The sequence below is a fragment of the Dermacentor andersoni genome, chromosome 1 (genome assembly GCF_023375885.2).
Source record: "Dermacentor andersoni chromosome 1, qqDerAnde1_hic_scaffold, whole genome shotgun sequence".
Classification (NCBI taxonomy): domain Eukaryota; kingdom Metazoa; phylum Arthropoda; class Arachnida; order Ixodida; family Ixodidae; genus Dermacentor; species Dermacentor andersoni.
The window spans coordinates 380,221,659-380,242,166 of NC_092814.1; the positions used below are offsets into that span (position 1 = coordinate 380,221,659).

At 41.8% G+C, this 20,508-nt stretch overlaps 1 protein-coding gene and 1 pseudogene across 4 annotated transcripts in view; one reads left to right on the forward strand and one right to left on the reverse strand.

Moving 5' to 3' along the window:
- Positions 1–20,508, forward strand: part of LOC126518716 (uncharacterized) — a 306,763-nt gene that overhangs the window by 138,639 nt on the left and 147,616 nt on the right. For all 4 annotated transcript variants that reach the window (XM_050168478.3, XM_050168490.3, XM_050168487.3 and 1 more), the window contains 3 exons: positions 11,487–11,543; positions 13,524–13,637; positions 18,982–19,190. In XM_050168478.3, coding sequence (XP_050024435.1) covers positions 11,487–11,543; positions 13,524–13,637; positions 18,982–19,190 — 380 coding nt within the window. The remainder of the gene's footprint in view (positions 1–11,486; positions 11,544–13,523; positions 13,638–18,981; positions 19,191–20,508) is intronic.
- On the reverse strand, positions 14,185–14,364 carry LOC126518783 (U2 spliceosomal RNA; annotated as a pseudogene).

Consider the following 20,508-nt stretch of genomic DNA (forward strand, 5'->3'; position numbering starts at 1 on the left):
TTAAGCACAACATTGTTTGTGGTGAAAATGAACTCGGTCAATAAGGTAATTCCATCATCTGTAATGCGTTCATTACCCGCCGTGGTTGCTCAGTGGCTATGGTGTTGGGCTGCTGAGCACGAGGTCGCAGGATCGAATCCCGGCCACGGCGGCCGCATTTCGATGGGGGCGAAATGCGAAAACACCCGTGTACTTAGATTTAGGTGCATGTTAAAGAACCCCAGGTAGTCGAAATTTCCGCAATCCTCCACTACGGCGTGCCTCATTATCAGAAAGTGGTTTTGGCACGTAAAACCCCATAATTTAATTTTAATGCATTCATTATATGTGGATGATCTACAAATTGCGTGTCGTGCATCGAACCTGACATCCTGCGAACGGCAAATTCAAATTACACTAAACAAACTAACGCAGTGGGCGTCTGAAAACGGTTTTCGTTTCTCAAGTGAGAAAACTATTAGTGTTGTCTTTACACAAAAAAGAGGCCTACAACCCGATCCCACCCTTGAGCTACAAGAAGCCACACTACCAGTAAAACAAGAACACAAGTTTCTGGGTGTTCTGTTTGATAAAAAGTTAAACTTCCTGGCACACATAAAGAGCCTTAAAATAAAAGCGAACAATGCACTTAACGTCCTCAAAGTCCTGTCCCGGAAGCGCTGGGGCTCTGACCGTGAATGCCTGCTACGCATCTACCGTACTTTGATGCGCAGCATATTAGATTATGGTAGCATCGTATATGGTTCAGCCAGACAGTCTTACGTCCGTCAACTTGATCCAGTTCATAACCTTGGACTGCGACTGGCAAGTGGCGCTTACAGAACATCGCCTGTCCAGAGCTTATATGTTGACTGTAATGAACCTCCTCTACAGCAGCGCAGAGTGCTACTAACTTTTTCTTACGTACTAAGGATTCAGTCCTCACCACAACACATATGCTTCAACATTGTCACACAGTGTAACTGACGCTTACACTATACAAACAAACCAAACATGATTAAGCCGCTTGTCCCACGATATGAGGAATATATTCGGGATTATAACATGCCTCGCGAAGTCCTTCAGGCTGCGAAAAAACGACAGCGTTTGCCCCCGTGGCACGATTTCGCACCGTTATGTGATTGGACATTGACACATTTAAAGAAAAAAGACACCCCACACGAACACATTATACAAGAATTCCGCTATCTACAGGACAAATATCAAAATTACACGGTATTTTACACTGATGGCTCTAAAACAAGAGAACTCGTGGGTGTGGGGGCCATAACAGAACATTGGGAAAGAAGTATTCGTTTGCCACAGCACGCCTCTGTCTACACAGCTGAAGTCTATGCATTATGGACTGTGGTTAAAAAGATCATCGCTGAAAAACACGAAAACACAATCATATACACTGATTCATTAAGCACGCAGAAGGCTCTTCACATGAAATCCGAATGTGAACCCCTGATAGGGGATATCTTAAACATGATAACAATAAACAAATACGGCAGGTCAATTAGGTTTTGCTGGGTACCAAGCCATGTTGGTATACCAGGTAACGAAGCAGTGGATAGATGCGCATCAATGGCAGCGCACAAAGACATAATAAACACAACACTTCCATATAAAGATAGTATCCGTGCCATTAGGAAGGCCTTAACGTCAAAGTGGCAACACGAATGGGACCATTGTACAGAAAACAAGCTACATCTTATTAAACCTGTAATCGGCGAGTGGAAATCATGCAGTCACCAGCAATGGTTCTACGAGGTGATTTTGTGTCGACTTCGAATTGGACAAGCACATTTGACGCACAATTTCCTCCTCCGAAAAGAAAACCCGCCAACCTGTGAAAAATGCCTTGAACCTCTCACAGTCATACTCATCCTAATAACATGTCCACACATCGACACACTGAGACGGAGGTTTTTACACAGCCTATATAATTTGCACACTCCATTACACCCTGCCCTATTACTAGCAGATGACCCCCTAGTGCCATTTGCTAACCTGTTCGACTTCTTAAAAAAGACTGGTGATTTACACCAACTATAATGTAATACAGGTTTACCTACTCTATTGTTGCATTTCATTTTGTCTTGTGTCTGGCGCAGCATGGCCTTAGTTGCCTTTGTGCCATTAAACCCAAACTAACCAACCAACCAACCAACCGAAAATGCTGGACAAGCGGCTCATCGGGATACAATTGATGTAAGCTGGGTATCTGGTGTAGACATGAAACATGCGGTACGAAAGGCGCTCCGTAATCATTGGCAAGCTGAATGGGACAAGTAAGTTGGAAATAAGCTGCACCTGCTTAAACCACAGTTAACCAAATCTTTCCCACTGAAGCTTGATAGACACACCGAAGTCACCCTGGCACGACTCAGAATAGGACACACCGATGGCACACATAAATACGTCTTGACTACAACTGACCCACCGATGCGCACACGCAACAGTGAGAACCTAACCACCCTACATGTCCTCATTCAATGTCCTGAACTTCACCGAGAGTGAGTGGCTCATTTTAGGGAACTCTACTCACACCATATTTATTTATTTACAGTACCCTCAGGGCCCAGAAGGGCGTTACAGAGGGGGTGGGTACAATAATAATAATAAAAAAAAATACATGTTCAAACAATTATTAGTATTAAGGTGATAAACTCAAAACATAATCAGTTATTGCAATCTTGAAAGATGATGCCTCCTCGATGCAGGCGATGGAGGGGGGAAGGCGGTTCCACTCGGCACTGGTTTTCGGCATAAATGAGTCAGAGAAAACATTTGTGCGACGGAAAGGAATGAACACTTTAAACCGATGATCCAGTTGTACCCCCCGTCCCTCAATGTTCTTAACAGAGGATTCACTTTTTAACTTTAAAGGCGTGCTTAATTATCTTGCACAAGTTAACTTTCTAGAAATCATCTCATTCCATCCTGACCGTCAGATTGTGCTTCACAGGTGAGGTACAATCTGATGCACAAAAGTATGTCTGAGCTCTTGCACTTCTTGTGTAAGCAAGAATTGTACCTACAGCAAGGGACTCGGACTATCCACAATAATTTAACATGCATGCCTGTAGCCAATGCATTTAAGACCTTATATTTATTTTAGTAATTATTTTAGAATTGATGCACTAATATGTACAGATCTATCTTACGCATAGGCCTCTACACAGCCTCTATTTTAAATCATAGTCTTAAACTAATAATTTTGCTAAAGCAAGACACATGTCCTGGGGCTCTTTGGCCTTAGATGCCCTTGCGCCAATAAAATGCAATCATCATCATCACTTCCATGTGGCTGCTTTATTGTAGGCCTGAGCCATATGTCCTGGAAACACTGATTGGGTGTATAGTACAGATGAAGCAAACTCTCTCTCCAGAAAGTGCATTTCCAGCATCTTAGTTGACGGTACTTGGTTGGGTGCCTGCCACCAGCTAAGGGGATCTGACATATTGATGTGTAGCACCTTTGCAGTATTTGCATAAGCTGCTGACTTGTGGGAAGATTTCCTTAACATTAAAATAATTAGTGCACTTGTTGATAGAGCCTAACTCCTTGCATGGTCCACAGTTCTTGCAGCTATGTTGCAAAGAACTGCCGTAATGAGTGTTAATGCAGTTTTCACTAGCAATGCAAGCTGTCTTGCTTGCTTTGCCAGACTCGCAGCACAGAACTATTACTTGCTTTATGTATGCTTAGCTGGTGCTTTGGGTCAATCATGGAGCCACTTTTTCACATGATCTATAAGAGTTTCATCTGACAGCATCAGCACTCTATGAACTGACCTTGGAAGCTGTTGTGTAGATACAACAGACACTTGGTGCCCCAAGATAAACTGAGTCCAAAGCAAGTGAAGAACGCATGAACCGGTAGGTGATATTGTACAAGTAGATGATGGACAAAAGCCTACTTACGTGGGTTCCTCCATACCTGCATCTTCCAGCCCTTCATAGAGCAACTGATACCAAAAGAACCACATTACGCATATTAATATCGCCTTATAGTTCATGTGTTCCTCAGTTGCTTTGGGTTTGGCTTATCTCAGACCACCCTGTACTGTTGTGGTTCATAATGTGATCGCACCATTTTGTCATATTATGACAATGCTTTGTGTGTATTGTGTAGTAGATCTATATCTTTATAGAAAACAGCACAAATTTGTAATAGAGGCAGATTCGACAGGTGCACATTGATGCTGCTTTGTGCTGTGTTCACTGAAATGCACCTGTACCAACTCACTCAAGTGTCAGCTCTTATGAATGTGGATGTGTATGGTTGCTCATTCTCTGTTTTATCTGCCTTATAGCTTAGACATGTGAATTGACACTCTCTATACCCTTCCTGGACGCACGATGCTTTGACACTTGCCGCAAATGGGTTGTCTTGCCTGACGATTGATTCATTAGCACAGAGGAGAGAAATTGCTACAGTTGTTGTATGAAAAGCAGTCTGTACAACTGCACAGGGCACACACACTTTAGACCCTCCGTGTTGCTACCTGACACTGTGCTCAAAAATGGAGCTTTGTTTTTGGGATGAATATTAATGATATACAAAATAAAAAGAATTTTCTTTACAAAGGAACCGAATTTGTTGCACAATCAGGACTCTGCCAGTCAAAAGAATATTGTTGCTGTGATCAGTAGCTGTGGACCTTGCAATCATGGTATGAAACATAATTTGCCCCAGCATTTGACAAATAATGAATGATATCCTCTGTTATTGTGACCAATCTTCTTTTGATTTCGAAGATTACTGAGAGTGCTGTGACATCACAAAACATGTGATAAATGTAGCAGTTGATCACGTGGCACCACAAACTGTTGAGGCGCACCGGACACATTCACACTGTTTGGAAAAAGGCTGAGTGCATGTAATTCCTATAAATAAGCTTATCAAGGGGACTTCACTGCATTTAGCCATCTCCTGTGCTGTCGTCAAAGAATTGCCTAATGAGTTCTTCCCTTCTGCCTCACGGTAAGTTACAGTGGAACCTCGTTGATATAATCCTGTTTCATACGATTTCCTGGCACCAACGTTTGAGATTGAGAGCACAAAAAAGGACCCATTGACACTTCTCTTTTACCTAATAAAACCTTCCCTAAAAACAAGTTCCTTGGGCACCAACATCCAGTACATTGCCAAAGTGGGATTGTGTGATACGTTTTCCTGCCGCTAGATCCCATGTGAACAAGAAAAGGCACAAGGCAGGCATGATCAAGAGTAGTAGACGCCCACCACGGCAGCTTCCCTGCCGACTAGGCTGCTCGTGTTTCGTGTAAATGCCAGCACACGCTCAATTTCCTCTTTCGGTGCCAGCAAATCTCACGGGTTGTTGCTCGTCGTCGCATACTGTCATTCACAGCTATAGCTGCCAACCCTTTTGTAATACACACAGTGCATGTGGCGTAGTGCCATTGGAAGACTACTGCATGCCTCTAATAGGCATTAGTCCAAATGTGCTGCCATTTCCTGCAGAAGGTGGCGCGAAGTGAGCATCACGTTTCACACTGATGGCATCGTATTGCAGCGTCACCTACCAGCTCGATTTCGTTTCTGTTTCCCATCACTGTCTTTAAACACTACACAATAGGAAAATGGCAAAGCCCGTCTTCTGTCGGCATTGTGTTCCACCACCAGATCGATTTCATTTCGGCTTCCTTTTGCCGTCTGTAAACACTACGTTATAGGAAAATGATAAAGTGTGTCTCATTGGTGTCACAACGATTCTTGCCCATGAAAACATTCCACCAGGATGCCCCACCCGAAGAATCTGCTGACCCTAGGCTGAATACGAGGAGTGCAAACGTAACTTTGCCGAAGCCGCAAGAACGACAATGCGCGTCTCCGGCCGTTCGTGCCCCATCAGTTTGGCGTGCATCGGCGCCTCATGCTGCAACAATTTGCACAATGCTTCGCTTTGCGTAGATTTCAACTACAGTTGAGTTTTCCAAATTTTTTAGTGAATTTGTATATGTTTTCCTGTTTAGTATCGTATTTTCTACGCTATAAGTTGCACCTGTGTATAAGTTGTACCCCTTGTTTCTGGCGAGTTTCTAATAAAAAATTGGTATTTAAGTCGCACCAATGTTTAGAACGCACCCATTTTAAGTTGGTCAAAATGATGAAGTGCGATTATGCACGATTGTACACTCCTCGCAAAATTCCGTTTGAGGGCACCGAATTCACATAAACAAAATTCTGATGAGCCCCAAATTCTAGCAAAAAAGCTACAACTAACATTTGTGGCACTTCACTCGAAGACATTGAAGGCCTCATCCTTCTCTGCAGTAAAAAAGTTTATCTAATTCGGCCGGCAGCATCACTGCTCACCGTTGACAGCCTGTGGCATGGCAGGTTCAGGAAAAAAACATTCTTGTTGGCCATGCCAGCGTGCCAGGTATTGTGCATACGAGGAGGGACCCAACAATAATTTCCTGATAAAAAGCATGGACATTATTTTTATTGAATACAACTTTTTTTTCTAATACAACTTTAATCACCCTCAAAGTACTCTCCATTAGTACAATGCACTTGTCCAAATGTTCATTCCATTGTTGGAAGTACTTTCCAAATTCGGCCTCTTTTATACCTGCTAGCGCCGTTGTGACATTGCGTTTGACTTCATCAACATCGTCAAAACACTTGCCTTTCAAGTCCCTTTTCATCTGATGGAACAGGAAGAAGTCCGCAGGAGCCAAATCTGGCAAATAGGGCACATGGGTGAAGGTAGTTGTCTGTGTTGAGGCCAAAAACCAGCGAACAGTGAGAGCTGTGTGCATGGGAACATTGTCATGATGCAGGAACCACTCGCCGGAATTCCACAAGGCTGGATGTTTTCACGCCACACTTCTGCGCAGCCGTTTCAACAACCCCAAACAGAATTATTTGATGGTCTGGTTTTGAGGGACAAATTCTGAGTGTGCGATCCCTTTGATGTAAAAAAAATTAATAATAATAATAATAGAAGAAGATCAGCATCGTCTTTAAATTCCATTTAATTTGATGAGCTTTTTTTGAATGAGGCAAGCCTGGTGAATTGACTTGTCTGTTGTTTAGTACTTTCTGGATTGTACCCGTACTGCCATGACTTGCCACCTGTGATGATTTTGCTGAAAAACTCTGCATAGTCTGGGACTGCGCCCTTTATTGCATGACAGGCTTCCAAGTGACGATCCTTTTGTTGTTTGGTGAGAAGCCTGGGCACAAACTTAGCAGCCACTCGTCGAATTCCCAAATTGTGCAAAATGCACTGAATGGAGCTCTAGGATTACCCACATAAGTCTTCGAGTTGGTCTTATTGTTCTGCATCGGTCTTCCCTGATGAGATCATGGATTTTGGTGATGTCCTCAGTTCACGCACTTGAAGGACGGCTGTAATGGGGCTGATCTTCAATGGTCATTTCCCCCCTTTTAAACTGAGCAAACCATTTGTACACTTTCATTTTACTCAGATCATGTTCTTTGTGAGCTGTTTGCATCATCACAAGAGTTTCTGCTGCATTCTTGCCGAGTTAAAAACAAAACTTCACAGCTGCACATTGTTCATGAGAATCTGCCATTTCTTTGTGTCATGAGTACACACAGAACTGCCAGTGAAACCACATGCGTTGTTGCCGGTTGATGCCACTTCGCATACTGACTCAGGAGAGGTCCTCCCAGAGCACCCTAGCGGCATAACCTCGTACTACAAGTGCATGATGTGCAGGAGTACGATTCCTATCATTATTGGGGCCCCCCTTGTGTATATGTCACACCATTGTATAAGATGCACTGCCGAAAATTTTTGGGAAAAAAATGCGTCCAGGATATACAGTATGTTTTTTCTTGTTTTTTTTTTCTCTCCTGAATGTAGGTTCTACTGTACTTCTCAATAATGCACATTATAGGATTGATTAAGAGGAGCCATTGTGAAGGAAGAGAAGACAAGTGGCTGATACTGCTGAGGAGATATTTGTGGGCCAGTTGTTTGACCATTGTTGTTGTATAGGCAACACGCTTGTAGACATGTGCACAAACACCAAAAGAGACAAACACGAGTGCTGAGAGGGAGGAGAGAAACATTATGAGCAAATAAGCACAAGCAGGGGACCTGTTTGTCTCTGTGTTTGTGCATGTGTCTACGAGTGTGCTACCTTTACAGCAACACAAGCGTGATCTATGTTCAGGGTGACAGCAAAGATTACACAAAATGTTGGTGTTGATTCTGTGGCTTCAGTTGGTGGATCATAGAGACATTTTTTTAATGGATACACAGCTGGGGAGGGTCCACAACAGCTAGCCTGATGTTTCCCGCTTCCTGTTGTGCTCATGTCTCAACACTTGTCAGCACTTACCGATTTCATCACAAGATGCTTTTACACGATGATATACAGACCAACCTCATTTTTAGCAGCACTGTTTACTATAATGAAGTCGTAACTGTGATAACGTCGTCACAATGCCCCTTGAAATTTCATAAAAACTTGTGCATTTAAAATATCATCTTAACTGAGCAAACATTTGCTTCAAATGTATATAATAAACCATTTTCAGTTCGAAACAAAGATTTCCTAATAATTTTCTGTCGATTAGGCCTAAATCTGGCAGTGCATGACACTGCCAATAGTAGCTCCTCTGATGTAGCAGTGCAAAACTCCCATGAGCTGTCGGCCACCTGGCAACTTGCCAGGGCTGCTGATCAGGTGGCCTCTCTTCCTTTATGCTACTGCTGCCACCTCAGCTCCGTGCACGCAACATGCTGTGCTTTGGTTGAATGCTGTCACAGCAGAATGATATATGAACAGTGAAGCATCTGGCATGAGGTACATGCGGCATCATCTAACTGTGGCGACGATAAACTGCAACTCATGCCCAGTCAAGTAAAGGGGCTCATGGCTTCACATGTTGCTGATATGTTCTGCGCAGTTGCTGGCGGAATCCTGCAAGCCTTTGCCTTCGTACAGTGCTCTTCCCTGAAGGCCAGCTGAAAGCAATTGCTCTTTTCTTATTTAGAAGCATGTACTCATGTGAGGACATAGAATGGGCTGTAGAGGTGTAATGGTTATGATGAAGTAATTTTGGCTCTCCCATAAACTATGTTGTCATGCATCTTTACTGAATGGTTACATTGTCTGTTTTGGGAGGTTTTGCAATTGCAAGTCAGCTCCTTTCGCAGTCTTTGTAGGAGTATGCTGGACAACACAGGGGTCAAAGTATTCGAATTGTATAATATGGGTCACTCCATGCTAACTGTCCCGACCGTGGTGATCAAGCAATATCCATTTATAAAAAGAAATTATGCGTGTATAAGCATTACTTGCACAGTACTTTTGCATAACATTTTTAGCAGAAAAATTTTTTTGCACCTGTGAGGGCAATTTCAATTTCACAAAATGGTGGGAAACTGATTGCAAAACAAAAATTTGTCAAAATTCGACCATTTTGCACATTCTTTCGAAATTTGCATTTTTGCGTTGTCTTAACATTCTGCTTTCATTATAAAGAGTTTTACAAAATGCTTTCATGTTTTTCAGTCATTAGCACCGAGGTAAAAATGCACAAATTATAGCATTTCTTGGAAATTTTTCACAAAAAGTGGTCACTGAAGGAAACTTGGAATTATTTTTATAGAACTGTCCCGAAAACATGCTATCTTCTAAAATTTAATTTTCACCGATATCCTGTGCACAGGCTCTAAATTAAAAGCTTGACTTCGGCAAAAATGCCGTTTTGACCTCTGTTTAGACCTTGGTAAAACACTAAGGTGGCACATAGAAAAACACGCAGAAATATGGATATAACTGAGAGGCATAACAACTTTTGCCACAGAAATTTCAATCAAAGTAATTTGTGTTTTCACTGAGAAAGAAATTTTTGAATTTGAGTCCCACCATTTCAATATTTTGGTCCGTGCTTTGATTTCAGCTCGTAGCATGTTGGCAGGGCACACAAACCAACTGAATTTGCTGCGTAAAAGTATGAGTGGTGTATCCACAGCGTATGGTTTTCGGTTCTTTTTTTCGTACTGTATTCTTTGTCTATTACATGGGGGGGGTCATTTAAAGTTTTGCGTCATTTTTAAAAATCGCGTGAGGCAGATAGCATAATGCTTCTTCTTGAGCTGGAATAATTAAAGAGGTGGAGACTACTAGCATTAGAAATTGAAACACTCTTCAGTCTCTTCAAGCTTGACATCACAAAGGCCCTGTGCTGCGTGTCCCAACAAAAGCTTTGTCGACTACTGTCTATGTGGCCCCTAGTAGGTGGAATAATAGTAGACATATCACGGAACCAGTAAAGCTGCCTATCAACAATATTCACCAAATGTATTAATTTTTTTTTTCTGCTGGTTTCACAATGACTGAATGTATGTTGTGCACGTGGTGCTCCCAGTTCACGCTGATGAAAGCAATTTGTGTCCTCCTCTACCGCTTCACGCGTAGGCGGCCACTGTACTTCCACTAGCACGGAAGTGCGCAATGTCGATCTACCTTAAGCAGACATGCCTTCAGCATTTAAATTCGTACGAACTTCTGGTGATCACGGCTTTTATTCCTCTCCGCACACACAGCTATCTGCACCACCCTGGTTTGTATTGCCCACTAATATGCTATCAGGTGAAGTCGAAGCGCGAACCGAAATATTGCAATGGTGAAATCCAAATTCAAAAACTTTTTCTCCATGAAAACAAAATTACTTCAATTAAAATGTATGTCGCGGAAGTAGTTATGCTTCTCAATTATATCTGCTTTTCTTCATATTTTCTCATGGGCCACCTTAGTGTGTTTACTGACGTCTAAACATAGGCCAAAATTGCATTTGTGCCAAATTACGTCTTTTACATTAGATCCTGTGCACAGCACAGAGCGATAAAAAAATTTTAGAAGGTAGTACTTTTGGGGACAGTTCTAAAAAATAATTCCACATTTTCTTTCCAGACCATTTTCGATTAAAAATTTCCCAGAAACACTATAATTTGTGCATTTTTACCTTGCTGTAAAGGGTTAAAGAACATCAACTTATTTTGTGAAACTGTTTTCTAATGAAAGAAAAATGGTCAGACATCGCAAAAATGCAAATTTTGAAAGAATGTGCTGAACAGTCTATTTTTGGCAGATTTTTGTTTCATACCTGGTTTTCCACCGTTTCATGAAATTCAAATGGCTCTCATGGGTGCAAAATATTTTTTATGCTCAAAATGTTTTGAAAAAATACTGTGCAAGTAATGCTTATACACATGTAATTTTTTTGTAATTTTTTGAGAGAAATGGACATTGCTAGAGTGCTACGGTTGGGACAGTTGGCATGGAATGACCCATCCAGGTAATATCAACATGTAAATTTTGTGTCAGTACTTCTTTAAAGGTGTGAAGCACTAAAGTTTATGCGATTGGCTGCTCCATATGTATAAAAGTTTATTAAACATTTCATAGTTAGTGTTGTGAGAATGCAAATCTGTTACCATGTTTGTTTTTGCTTGCTCATAGATGCTTCTCTCTCTCTGCAGAAGGCCAGATTCCCAAGGGAGCCCTTTACATTGATGACCACCACGACAACTACGCTGGTGAGTGTGATTTGTGGGCAGTTTTAAAGCAAGACTTTACAACTGCATGATTTTTTCTTAAAGCAGCAACCTTTGCTGCCTTGCTGTCCCCTGCCCCTGCCATCAGTTTTAGAATGCACAGAATAATTTATTATTCTCATCACTTGAGAAATAAACAGCACAACTGGTACTCTACGGATGATGTGGGTGATCGCTGAGCATCATTATTTGCTATAGGTTGACCCAAGAGGTTGACCCCAGACATTGACCCAAGCTGCTGACATCGCATAGATTATGTGCGCTGCTTTATGACTTACTGCCACTGGGCACCTTTTGTCAGTTGACATAATTATGTATTGTTCTTGAATCAGTGTTTGCTTGTTCTATGATGTGGGAATAGTCTGTTAATTTTCTTGTAGTGCTGATTTAAGTGTACAAATAATTTATTCCATTCCTCTCTATTTTTCATGCCACTTTAATGCTCTTGAGGAGACTTACTTAAAGCAATGAATCTGTAAATAGTAATGTTTCGTGCTCTGAAAAAGAACCACAACTGCTCGTTTAAATGAAAAGGATTGTCAGTTGGTTTGTATATATGGAAGTGGGTGTAAGCATAAAGTGTTCATTTGTTGTATATATGGAAGTGGGTGTAAGCATAAAGTGTTCATTTGAACATATCAATTTCTATGTCACATCCTACTCTCATGTCAATGCATGTTAGGGTGTCTGGGCAGCAATGTGGTTACACGGGAGTTAATATGACCACCTACTGAGGAAAAGCTCCTCATAATGCCCATGCATTGAAATTGGTAAACGCAAGAGCATCACTGTGTTGCTACTCTGTGCTGGCGTGCAGGCGCAGGTGATGAAATGGGCTGGGGTAATCAACGTAATCCCAAGCGTTCCTCAGCATGTTGTGCCATCTATTTTGGGCACCTGCAAAAGCATCCTCTCACGCGCTGTCAATTTTACATAAAAATAGCCATTAGATCTTTCTGAACAATATACGGAATGAACTTTACACATTGTCCATATGTACGTGATACATGTAAATGCTTCTTCTTGCATTATATTTTCAATAGTTCTAACTTTACAAAAATGAGAGGTAGCAACATGGCGGCGCCTTTGTGGTTGCCACTTTTTTCACCCAGCTTTTCGTCTAGAGTCAGGTTAGTAACTCTGTGCAGGAAAGAGGAAAGAGCTTGAGCTTCAGCCGTGAGCATCCTGCATGTTGTGGCATGGGGCAGTTTCAGGGACTTATGTGATTGCAGGAAGCTGTCTGCACTGGAGTCATAATGTCGTTGCAGTGACATGCTATACATTTCTTTCTAGTGAGGCCCGTATCTCAGTGGTGTGGTGGTTCTGATCATAAAGCTTTTCACCTTCGTCATGTCTGCCCAGGGAGTCTCTCTCTTTAATGAATATTAGTGTGGACAGCAGCTGCTTTGATTTTGCAAGTTTTGCACAGCGTTGGCATGGGCGGGCTGCTTGCTCTTGCCTCCAAAATACATGCGCACATGACAACACACATTGAAGCTGCATTGCACAAGATCCACACCTTGCACAAACTGCCAAGTGCACAACTTCACTAATAGCTTGCTGGTTAATGGGCCTGATCTTGAGTGGCACCATTGAGCGAGGATTTATTTTTCTTCTCCCTATGGTGGTGCATGATTTTCCTTGGATTTTAATCTTTTCCGTAGATTTCTAACCTTTGGATTCGATTGACATTTATTTGAGTTATCGCTCAGTTAAAACTTTTGCTAGATTGTGCATTTAACCTCGGAGACAGCACTAAATGGTGCAAAGAAACCTTGTATGTTTAATACAAGATAGTGCCATAAATTACAGGCATTCTTTTTCCCTTTACAATTGCTTAGTTCACATTCTTCTCACACCTCTTGTTTCATCTCACCATCTTTTGTGCAACAAAATGCCTTTCTGCATTTTAATACATAATTTGATACTTAACCTACTTTGTTAAATTACTATATTTTACAGCTTGTGGACAGCGCAAAGGTGATGAGAAAGGCAAAAAATCACTTGAGATGGCTTCGACACTGAAACCTCAACACACAAAAAAGCCGCAGCAACGCACGCATCCACTGACAACACGTAAGGTTTCATGTGTGATTCACACAATCGGTTGCGGGTGAGATCAGAACAATGTAAAACGTGTAATACTCTAAATAAATGTAGTGTCCCTTCTTATACCAAACAATACCCTTGATGGCAATTTATCGCTTGGCCTCAGTGATGGCAGTAGAAGTCGCCCTGAAACAATTAACTTAATAGTAGGGGTGTGCGAATGTTCGAAAAGCTAGAATATCAAATATTATATTTTAGTAGGTATTTGGAAATGTTTGAATATTCGATTGGATACGAATATTCATATCAAATCAAATATATTGCAGACTGTGTGGGAGAAAATACGGTTCTTAGCATTTGTTTCTATCCAATCTGAGAATATCGGCGCGATTTTGTGCTGAATTTTGCGATAATTTCATGCTGCTAGCAAAATTTTCCCTGTAAAGCACACTTAGTCAGTAAACATCTAAACTTTGGGGGAAAGCCAACCTTTCAGTAGCAAGACAGTGAGGGTGCACTTTTTACAGCAAAGCTGCATATGGCTAGTTTCCAATGGATCGATGTCTGTAGACCGAAAATTGGGGCCGATCCCGAAGATAGTGCAATACCGGGTCGTGCCACGGTGAAGGTGAAGCAGGCTTCACGCACTCTGACACCATGCAAAAATAAGTTTAATATTTTGGGTCCAACTGCAACCTGTATCAGATATTAAGCTGATAAGAACAGATACTACATTTTGACCCGCATTGGCCATGTCTATGTTTGCACCGCCATCTCTTTGTTGGCATTCCAAGCGTTTGCGTATCTGCTTCCCTTTCCTTGCGCTCTCCTGTGGTGGTGGTCCCGTCGAAATGTCATGCGTGTCTAGTTTCTTCCGGCTTCTTGGGGCCGCAGTCTCGTCGTTCAGGCGACTGTTTATAAAAATCACGGTAAATGAGTCCGTACCTATGTTCAAAATTCTGTGTCACCTCCGTGTAGTACATGCTAAACAGCTTCGCTGGTCATCCACCTACACAGAGTGGAATGGCTCATGATTTCTTTTTTCAGCACCACCGCCAATTTTGAGCGTACTGCTTGACAAGAAGTGCGATGAGTGATGACTGGCACAGGGTCAAATGCCTCTGATTTAAGGGCATTTGATGCAGTATAATAAGGCACAAGCTTGCGAGGACAGCTAGTGGGAATTACTAAATTTTCCAAGTTAACGTGACCCAAATACACAATGCTTTAATAAAACGGCTTACTATTCGTAGTTTTTTTTTAACATTGGCAATGCAATTGCAGTGTTCCGAAATAACAAATTAACCCAACTTGCTAATAAATGCATGTGCATATGATTCTTTGATATTCGATTCCATATTGAAAGCTACGATTTGTATTAGAAAATGTTAGTATTTGCGCACCCCTACTTAATACAACTTAGTGAAAAATACTGCTACACGCGTGTGGTATTTGATTGTGTGAACGAGGCGCGTGGGCGCCATCACTCGAGAAAAGAGGAGGAAGAACGAACTGGTCTCGCGCTGTGAATCTAACCAGTCAGCGCTGCAACCGCTGTTGTAAATATAACCTGTAAATAGTTGCTCATCTTACTGACTCATCCTTCGTGTAACATTGTTGTGGAGGTGTGGGGTACTTTCCACCTTTTCAATACTTTTCAACTTTCATTACTCATACGTTCAAGTAACTTGATTATTACACATGAATAAACACCTTCTTATACGAGATTGAAATTTTTGTAATTGTCTGCTTCAACAGTATGCCATAACTTTCCATGTAGAAGCTGCACCACCAATTATAACAGCCTGGAAAGCTAAAGAAAAAAAAAAATCTGCTCGTGTAGCCTGCGGTTATAAGTGCATACAACAAACTCAAATATTTGCAAAAACAGCCTCCATTGGCGAATGTACAACACGTTCACGTCGTATCTTCGGCCAGTGCATCTGCACCTGCCCCCCACCTTCAGTGATGCTGATGTAAAGCTGGGTTCACACGACAGACATAATCACGGACAAATCAGCCATGTGACATGTGACTTGAATCAAATCACTTCGGTGCTAGCATTCATACGACTAAGGATGACAGCGTGAATGGAGGAAACACAACCGAGCTGAAATCTCAACGGTAATTTGGCTGTTCGCTGTATTGTGAAGCACTCCGCTCGGAGCAAGGGGTGCTGCAGAATGGGTGACCTATGATCACATGATACGCAATCCACTAGCTCAAATCACGATTTGCTTGGTCATGTGAATACAGCTTTATCATCAGCTTCTGCTGCACTGAAAGGATGGCCGTTGAGCCAGCTCATGCCAGCGCCGCATGCACTATTCACTAACTGCTAAACGCAAAATGGCAACCCGTAAAGAGTAGGAGAATTGCCGACCATGAAGGAAGGGAGAAGGGGGCTTCAAGATGCAGGGGTGGAATGGGTGGAGTTCCCTAGGCAATAATGAAAGTTCGAATGGAGAAGAAACTTGCCTTGAGGTGTGGCTTCCTGGCAGTGCATGCCATGCTTCTGTGAAGTCACGCTTAAGGCGAAATTCATCTCTAACTTGCACACCGACTCTACTGTTCATTTTTTTAGAATTTCTGGTGCAGGTTATATGTGCAATAATACAGTAGCTATTCTTGTGACATTCTGTTGTAAAGTTGTCAGTGGGGCAGTATGCTTTTGTTGGGTTCTGTTTTCTGGTGAATTCCAGATATTTTACGAGCTGCAGTGCCGCCCATACCCCCTATGTAATTTTCCACATAACTACTATTATTGCTGCAGTGACTAGTTATTGCATGGGACATTAAAGAAGCACTGTAGCTGTAACGTAACACATAGTAATTATGCAGATCTCATAACTGTTCTAGCAACGCATTAATGTATTATTATTAGCAACTGTATGGGCCAATGCGCTGCTTTTGGAACTCAGACGGTCATATCTGTTGACAATGGCACTCTAGAATATTACTCAGTAGTATAGCATTGAAGAAAGCAGCATGCAGTGCTAAAAATGACTAAACATAGCACTGATGAGAGTTATTAATACTTCTGAGGTATTTCTGTGCCTGCCACCTCTTACAAAGCAAAAAGTGTGTTTGCGTGTAATACTTAGCATTGACCACATGCTCAATACCTTAGGTATGTATGTGGGGGCGTTGTATTGCTCATACCTGCCAAGTGCTGAGCAAAAGTGACCTATTTCATAGCGGCCTTTCAGTGGCTGCAAGCAACATGGCTCATATGTGTCTTGTTCTCAAGTACACTAGTGGGTTAGGGCACAATATTCCCAGCGGTGGCCCACTATCACTGCTTGCAAAAATTGAGGTAGTTTCAGCAGAGTGTCAACAAGTAAAGCTAACCTAATTAGGACTTGTGGATGAACCTACAAAGTTGGACTAGTTGGTTCAAATGTAACATTGTAATAACACCGCTAACAATAGGACAAAGCAAGGCAGACGGCACAGACTCCTTGATAGAGTGTATAAGCGCGACTGAACGAGGACGTAGAAAGAAACAGATACACTGACACAGCGCTTCAGTTTCAACTATAGATTTTATTTTTACACACATCGATAAATATATACCGTACGAGCGGAAACAAACGTGACAGCAAAAAAGAACATTCAGTGGTGCATGTCAATAAACCGTACGCGTGTGCAAGGCATGGGGAAAACATATACTGCAATGGCTACAAAGATAAACCAAGAAATCCTATCTCCTTTTCAGATAGCAACACTGATGGTTTGCTCACCCACCTTTCCTCTAATTTTGCAATTTCGTAGGCCTCCACAACCTCTCTTGTCATCCTGCTATGAGCCCTCTACAGAATGGAAGTACTTTTAAACATGGGTTTGCAGGAACAATCTCAGCAGTGAAAACCCAAGTGACCCAAGATTACCCTAGTGACGTTATATCGATGCTCTTTTAATCTCATTGATGCATCTGCCGGTTTGACCAACATGCGTTCTTTCACACGAAAGGGGAATGGCATAGACAACATTATGAGTGCAGGTTACAAATTGTTTACGATGTTGAGTAGAACATGCGTGCCTTTTGTTATTTTCTGTATTAACCTGTTTGTGTAGCTTCTTTAGATGCTCAGGGGCAGAGAAAACCACGTCCACTCTCGATTTTGCCGCTATTCTTCTGAGATTATGTGAAATGAAATGAAAGTATGGTACCACAGCAACTTTCTTTGCTCTAGCAGTGACACTGCTTCCATTCGATGCGTTTTTACACTTCCTGCTTAAGCCCTCCGTTACAGAGGTGAGCATATGCATGGGTAACCAGAATCTGCCAGGCGCTCGGCCTGATCTGTGAAACTGGCTTCCACTTTGTGGTCACATGACTTCATCAGAGAATTATTGAAACACGATGTTACTACTGTGCATTTTATGAGTTTTTAATGAGCGGAATGAAATGGTAGGATTGGCCTATTGCCTCTTGGCTGATAACTCCAGCAGGCCTTTTGTAGGGAAAAGTGCAATCCCAAGTCTAAAAACCTTATGAAATTGCTTATGGAGACTTCATGTGTCAACGACAAAGGGGACAACACTTGAGTAAATGAGGTTACGGTTTTTGAAACCAGCGAGTCAAAATTGTCTGATTCGTTATTCAAAATCATTAGAAAATCGTCAACAAATCTGAACACTTTCACGACATCAGTATTAGTTTTCAGGCGTGTGTGTGTATGTGGTGTCCATCTCTTCACATAATCTAGCCAGTGGGGCAAAATTGACCTAAATTGACCAAATAGACATTCAGGCAGACTGAGGAAGAAGTAGCTTTGATTAAATTAGTGCAGGATATTGTGCAAAACTAATTCACTGATCCATGCGTTTACTGATCCACAGAAACCTGTGCTTCTGACAGCAACAATGCCTCGTGAAGCACAGTCCTCTTGAGCAGTGTTTTCAAGAATGGCTAAGTATTTTCACTGCAGCTGGATTAAAAATGGACACTTGAAGTTGCCTCGCAAAGGGGTCTAACGGCCATTTTTTTTTGCTGTTTATTCATCCAGAAACGAATACTCGAAGTGAAACTCTGAAAACAAATTACTAATACAATACACGAGACTATTCGATTCATGTCTGAAATTTCGCACAACCCTAATACTAGACAAACTGCAGAATTGTGAATTCGCCTCCTGTATCGTCTCTTGAATCCTACATGGACAACACCTGGGGCTGTCTTCAGGGCCCTGCATCGTGTAGTAGGTGCCAGAGTGCGCACAGAACCCAAAGTTTCATTCTGCACGGTGAAGTTTCATGTGTTTTTCTGTGTGGACGCTGGTGCCACACAGAAGCTGGCTCCATCAAATGCACTTTCGAAGCTTTGGGTGCCACTGCTTGGCTGAGTCTGCCTGGCTTTCACTTGCAGACCCTCGGCGACCTGGTGCACGGCCGAACGAGCCATATGTGTACGACCAGAGGGTGACAGTGGAAGGTGACAGGGTGCACACTGACACCTACTATGCCATGCCTACTGCGAAGGAGGTGTCATCGGGACACCGCACCACCATCCCTGCACCGCCGAAGTACGAGGGCATTGGGCCCACCATAAATGGCATCCCTGTAGGATTGCGCACTGTGAGTAAAACAAACTTAATGAATGGCACCACTCATCGGACTAAAATGAGGGTTCTGGTTTTTGCATATGTTGCCTTTGCAATTAGCTGAATGTGAATCTAACTCTGTCTAACTCTCTTGATTGAATCGTGGGGTCTGCAGTAGAAAGTTCATCACTGTGTGAATTGCCCATATTGAGTGAAGTCAGTAGTGTGCACCCACGAAGGCACAAATATTTTCCAACTTGGGCCTTATTTTTTTCATATTTTTTAAAAATAAATTTAATGTGAAAGGTTCATGCTGAAGTTTTATCTTAGAAACTGTAGTTCAGAGTTGGGCATTTTTCTAAATTACAGCATCATAACAAAACATCTGCTGAATTCTTGTTATAAAGATTGCTGTAAAGCAGGATTTTTTGGTTATCTTCGCACACTGTTCTTATTGGCTAAATTAGCACTACACTAAGAGTAAAACGAGAAAGGAGGTGGCTGTTATATTTAGATTCCTTTTTAAATTTGACAAAGCTCAAAATATGCATAGCATTGCTGTGTTCATCCCACAGCATAATATTAGTGTTCAAAGCCAGTTAAACTGTAATCTTGCTTTGATGAATAAAAACTTCATGTGAACTGGTTTGGTTGTCATTGAAATAAACAATACCGCTGATATCATTCTTATCTAAAGTTTAATCTTTTCATTGAAAAGGCAACAGTGGCGTAAGCTTAGCTGTTTATTTTTACTGAATTGTGTGGCCAGTCTTCATGAAGATAAAATTGATATGTTTGGTTGTTTAGAAGAAGGGATGCTTATGGAGCGAAACCTTACTATCTTGCTAAAGTCTGTAGACTAAAGTATGTAGAGGATGAGGATTGAAAGATAGTCTGGGAGACTTGTGGTGTGCCTCTGTTAGCTCATTAGCTTTAATACCATCTTTGTAAATGATGCAGGAGAGGCTCCTTTAGTACATTGGAAGAGCAGCTGATGAAAGACAAAAAAGAAAGCTTTTATTGGCAATTTGCTTCCTCTCATTCTTTGTTTACACCATGGAGCATAAAGGGGATCGAGTTAAAAATACTGACACTTCAATTTTGGAGTTGTCCTTGAACAAGTTCTTGTGTTATGTTTTCAACCCTTTGCTCGGTGAAGCTGTTCTATGCTGTGGTGGTGCATCTTGTCTTGCTGGAATATGTTCGCAGTTGTTGTACTCTTTCTGTGGCATATTCTGTCACATAAAATTTTTCATGTGTCAGTCTGTTGTAGAAAAAGAGTTTTTATTATCACGAGTGTTCTGGTTTTTGATGGCTTTCTTTGTCTCTCTCCTGTTTTGAATGTGTAGCTT